The 6,000-nt window shown below is 36.0% G+C and overlaps 1 protein-coding gene across 2 annotated transcripts in view; it reads right to left on the reverse strand.

The window, feature by feature from the left end:
* Window positions 1-3,120, reverse strand: part of LOC131031496 (uncharacterized) — a 96,424-nt gene extending 93,304 nt beyond the window's left edge. The window contains exon 1 of one of the 2 annotated variants that reach the window (XM_057962621.2): window positions 2,701-3,120. In XM_057962621.2, the coding sequence (XP_057818604.1) occupies window positions 2,701-3,006 (306 nt within the window). In that variant the 5' untranslated portion in view covers window positions 3,007-3,120. The remainder of the gene's footprint in view (window positions 1-2,700) is intronic. The other variant, XM_057962620.2, reaches the window with a different exon arrangement.
* Window positions 3,121-6,000: the final 2,880 nt, after the last annotated feature.

Here is a 6,000-nt window from a genome sequence, read left to right on the forward strand (position 1 = left end):
TGTCATCAAAATTAACACTCTAGGAGTAACCCTTAGCCACCAATCTAGCCTTGTACTTCTCTAACTTACTATCTGCTCTGAAATTCTTTTTAAACACCCTCTTGCATACAATAAGCTTTCTTCCCTAAGGCCGAATCACAAGATCCTAGATGTCACATTTATCCAAGGTCATCATCCTCTTGTCTGGCCTCCATCCAAGAATCATGCTCATTTGAAGAAAAAGCTACCTTGAAAGATGTAGGTTCCTCATAAATTGACGATAAAGAAAACACACAACAAAAATTTAGACTATATCTATCAACTAGGTTTCATTTTCTCATGTATCTTCTTGAGAGTGGATAAGAGATTATGTGTGTTCCTCTACATGTTCAACTTGCTCATAACACTCACCTAAATCCTCTTCTTCCTCTCCATCCTCAAATCCACCATTACAATCTTCATGTCATGCCCCCGCCATGACATAGGACCAAACAGCGAACATAGTCACATGAAATTGTCTTCCAATACATAATACTTCACAATTTCATTTAATCACAAATATTGCAACAGTCTGTATTATACAGCTGGTTGTGTGTATGGAAATTACTAAGTATATTAAACAGGCTTACATTGTATTGGATAATCCCTTAAGAGGCAATGATCCCACCCATCTAATGATCAGTTAGTAAATGGGGAACAACTTGTTAAGTCAAATAAACAAATTGTTTCAAGGCAAAGGACAGGTGCAGTTATGAAGAGACATCACTTAGCAAACAAAGGGAGACCTCCTCTTCAAGCGGTTGTGTCCATAGGAGGGATTACATCCCTCCACCTCCAAGGGAAAGATATAAAGGGAAAATCCAGCAGTCCAAGGAAGGCATCAACCAAGTAGAGATCTAATATAAGTGAATAATGTTCAGGCCATACAGTCATTGTGCATTATACAAGTAATTGGTATGAGATCTAAGTGTTTTATGCATTAATCTTTCTACATACATTCATAGACATTGTTTCTAATAAGTTTAATATTTAATTTTAAACTATATATATACATTCATAGACATTGTTTCTAATAAGATAAATACTTAAACCATATATCTTCAAATGAATAGATCATATCTATATGTATATATTCATCCCATAATCAATCAGATGTGTTGGGGGAAATAAGCTAGGGAGATGCAGTTTGCCGCTTCTCCCAAACTAAGTAGGCCACCCCAAAGGATGGAATTGTCTTAGTGGGACATTCCTGCTGCTTGTGGGTCAAGGGGTGAGTTGTCTTGGTGAGACGCTGAGCGCTCTTGGGCTTAGTTGGGCTGAGCAGTTTACAGGCACCCTTTCGAGATTTTCCTATGAAACTAAAATATGATTGGTTATGGGGTAGTTAGCTAGTAATAATGCTTATCATTTCATATGTTGTATTTGTTCAATAATCCATGTATTTCTTCATTGATTCTTAAATTTATTAATGATTGGATGAAGTTACTTCAATATGTTATTGTTAAAAGATAAATTACATTGTGGAATTATCAATTTGGGCAAAAACGGGTACATCCAAATTTGGGGACATTACAATTGGTATTAGAGCATCGCTTCTGCCAGCCTGAGGGAAGGAAAGTAGTTGATGCAACTTAGTGAAAGAGCTTTAAGGGGTCTAGAGAGAGAAAGGAATAAAATTGCAACAAGCAACAACCTTACCAAGACAACACAAGGAGTGCACAAATGGAACATGAATTGAGGGCCTTATATGGAGCAAAATATTCAAACAACTCAAGCCCTTCTTCAAACCCTACAGAATATAAACACCACCATGAGTACTCTTAGACCCAACCAAGGAAATGGGAGAGACGTCACCCCTAACCAATCTGAAAATGACGATAGAACTACATTAGGATCCACCCCAAGAATAACTTGGCCTCCCTTCTTACCTAGGGAGGGACCATCAAGAGAAGAAGAGGAGATTGACACACCCGATTGCGATTTGAATGAACTTGCTAAGGCATATGCAAGGCTTCACCCTAAAGTCAAGAGGAGCATTCCATTCACGATATATTGTGAGGCCGCGACAAGAAGTACCCATAGATGGGGGAGGAATCAAACTAATAAAAATTTACGATACACAGTAAGCAAATTGACCCTTCCGAACTTTGATGGGTCAGGTAACGTCACAGGCCATTCATGGATCCAAAAATTAGATACCCACTTATCTCTTAACGCCAATGTTAGAAGAAGACGCCATTAAATTTTCCATATTGCATCTAGAAGGGGTTGCCCATGATTAGTGGCACCATGGCTTAGTCACCAAAAACCATCATAGCATAAAACCTATGATGTCTTCACAAAAAACCTCATTGAAAGGTTGACCGAAAATATCCTGAGAGATATCTCAAAGAAATTAACAAGAATAAAGCAAGAAGGAACCATTGAAGATTATGTGTCAGAGTTCCAAAGACTATCAGTTTATAATTGTTTATTAAACACATGCTTTCTACATCAGCATTGTTTGCGATCACATTCTTTCCTCGGGAAGGATTTCCGTCTTTCTCAATATGTGCGGAAATTGTTGAAATAGAGTTTTAGCCTATATATTCGTTGGAATTTAGATCACTCGTCGTCAAAGGATGACTCGAATATTAAATATTCAGGCCGTTAAAATTCCAGAACCATAAAAAATGTAAATAATGATGGGAGTGCAGAAACTCAAATTGAAGTGTGAGATACCTGCGATGCACCACCAAAGCCACGAAGGCCAGAGGGTTTCCCCTGTAAAGAAGTAACAATCGCAAGAGCCTCTTTCTCGTTGCCACGTTCCAGCTCAAGATCAAGTCTCCGCAGCGCCTCTTTTCTGGAAACATCTTTAAGTCCCTCCTTGTAAGAGGTCAAGCCATCCTTATCTTCTGTATTGAGAGCGCAACAGATTATACGATGGTTTGCGGGACGCGAGTTATAGTTGTTATGATAAGATGGGAGTTTTCGAAGAGGGTAACAACTGGAATGCAATCTCCACTGAATTATGGTCGTGGCCATCGTCTTGGGTTAATCATTGTGAACAAGTTTGTGAGATGAATTTGGATATTTGAACGTTTTCTTGCCCCAGGATTCCTATCGGGTTAAACCAACATCCTCGGGTTTCAACTTATAAAAACGAAAGGGCTGGCTTGCCCTTCACTTACTACGTAGCAAAAGGTAAAATTAAAGAGGAGTGTTTATTTGTCATTGTTTTTTAATGAATATTTCTTATTTAATTTTGTATTAATTAAAAAAAAATAGTATAGTATTATAATAAGAAAACATATTCATGAGATCGGGGTCAAGCAAGGGTGTTGTTATCTCCTACGTTGTTTGGTTTATCCATTGACAAGCTGGAAGAGTGATTAAACTCTTATGGTGATGGTGTTCGTTTGGGTGAGTTTGTGATAAAAATTTTGCTTTATGCGGATGACCTCATTCTTATTGCTAAAACAACTCTTGGTTTGCAAGAGCATTTGTATGCTTTGGAGCACTTTTGCAAAACGGTCGGGATGCAAGTCAATATCAGCAAGACAAAAATCATGGTTTTTTCTAATAAGAGGAAACGAAACCAGCATAAGTTTTACTTTGAAGGCAGTATTCTTGAAGAAGTTTCAAACTATAAATATCTTAGGATTGACTTCAACCAAAATCTAAATTGGGATGGTTGTAGGAAGAAGAGAATCCTAGGTGGTTGGAAAGCTTGATATGCTCTTCAGAATAGATGTAGAGAAGCGGAGCTTTGGGATTGGAAGGCCTCCCAAACTCTTTTTGGGCTTTTAGTTCTTCCAGTTATTCTTTATGGTTGTGAACTATGGGCCAGCAGCACTTCAAGTTCACAGTGGAAATAGATCAAGGAAATCCAAAAGTGCTTGATAACAAGCAAGTTCAAGATTAAAAATGCAGTTCCTTATGATATCATGTTGAGTGAAACTAGGGTTGCTCCTATTGAAGCTATTGCTATGGTTCATCTCATTAATTATCTCAAAAGAATTGGGCAAATGGAAGAAGGAAGATGGCCTAAAGATGTTTTCAATGACACCTTGTACAAAAGAAAGAAGACTTGGATGCAACATAACATCAAATGGTTGAGTAAATGGAATATCTACCTAAATTCGTGCCCCACAAATAGTAAAGAGATAAGGCTTTTGTTATGGATAAGTTTCACAAGTGGGTTTGGGGTAATGAGTTAGCGAGAAAGAAAAAATATTATATCACGAAGTTCAATCCTGCTTATTATCATCATCAAAAAGCTTATATAAGGGCTAATATTTCATGAAAAGCTAAGTGTATTATTGCTCAATTAAGAACTAACTCTCATCAGCTCTATTGTGAAAGTGGTCATTGGAAAAGACCAAAAGAAACTTGGGAGGAAAGAGAGTGTATTTTTTACACATCTAGGAAAGTTGGAACCGAAAAACACTTCGTTTTAGAGTGTGACACCATCAAGGATGTTAGGGACAAGTATAATAAATTCTTGACTATGGGATCTTGGTATGATTTTTTCAGCGATGATTTTGTCGAGAGGTTGGGGCCACTTGTCAGCATTTTACACAGAAAGCAGGCAGATTTGCAGAAATCGATTAGATCTGATGTGTTGTCCCCAAGACTTTGTTAAGTCTCATGGTCATTAAAGTTATTTCTTCTTCTTCTTCTTCAATTAAATAGGTAAAAGAGTTTAGTTTTGAAACATAATAAGTTATTGTGGCTATGTCAAGCGAAGGAGGATGATCTTGATCATTAAGTCTTTCTTGAACATTATGATGGTGGAATCATATATTGGCTTCCAACGAATGGGAGTAGCAACATCTTCTTCATTCTCCTCAGTGGGCTATTGGATGTGAATTAGAGAGATGGTGAACGACACATGGGGAACTTGTTGGTGTCCAACTAGCCTTTAGCCTCATTGAGGAGATGGTGAATGTGAAGATTGAGACTGTAGACACCTAAAATTGTCCTAGCTTAATTAAATAAATATTTTATTTATTTAATTATTTTTTATTCTAAGCTTTCTATTAATCAAATAAATTTTTATCTATTTAATTAATTCATATATCATTTTATGGTCTTTCTTTATTTAAATAATTATTTTTTATTTATTCAAATATTATTTTCCCAAAATTAAATAAATATTTTATTTATTTATTTGGTCCCATTTCCTCTTTTAATTAAATGAATTTTTATTTATTTAATTAATTCATTATCTTTTTCATTCTTTAGCATGTGTCATTTATCTCTTATTTTTCCTCTACCCTTCATTATATTATTATTTTTTCCTAACTACCCTCTTATTATTTTATCATTTTCTATAACCACCATCTTAATCCTATCCCTCCATTTTCTAAAAGGTCTTATTTATATAAGAGGATTCTTTCATTATTATAAAGCCTAATGAGCAATTTAGCGATCTGGCAATCTAGCATTGGAGCGTACTTTTTGCATTCTAGCATTCTTATTTTGCATCCATTATATTTCAAATCTTCATTCACCATAGCTTCTTGTGTGTGTGCTTCTGAGAGCATAATTTTTTAACACAATATCTTGGTTGATAGAAGTGCAATGGAGTATATTTTATGGCATGCATGTGTGATTTATTTAATTTATTTGGCTTTGTATGTGTGCATTTTGCGGGTACTCTATTGAGGATATTGAAATAAATTTGGATCTTAATTCCATAAGATTTCAGAGATATATCTTTCTCATCTACAAAGACCATTCTTCATGGGTAGCAAAGTTCCTGGGAGTAAGATCCACAATCTTCACTATTGTCTCGTCATCAAGAAGAGTGGTTGTGTCTATGTTGACACCCATGAGAGGATGTGAAGTTGGTGGAACTTGAGCAATAGTGTAAGGGATGTTACTCCAGTGGTCTAACAAATCTTGGAGATGTGCAACAACTTTTCTTGCTTGCAACTAAATCTGCATAAGGACATTAGAGAAAATAATAGCTTTAGTATACAATTAAAATTTCTTATCATCAATGTTGTGGTTAAAGAGAACAACATTCCTATC

Source organism: Cryptomeria japonica, chromosome 10 (genome assembly GCF_030272615.1).
Source record: "Cryptomeria japonica chromosome 10, Sugi_1.0, whole genome shotgun sequence".
In the NCBI taxonomy this organism is placed as follows: Eukaryota; Viridiplantae; Streptophyta; class Pinopsida; order Cupressales; family Cupressaceae; genus Cryptomeria; species Cryptomeria japonica.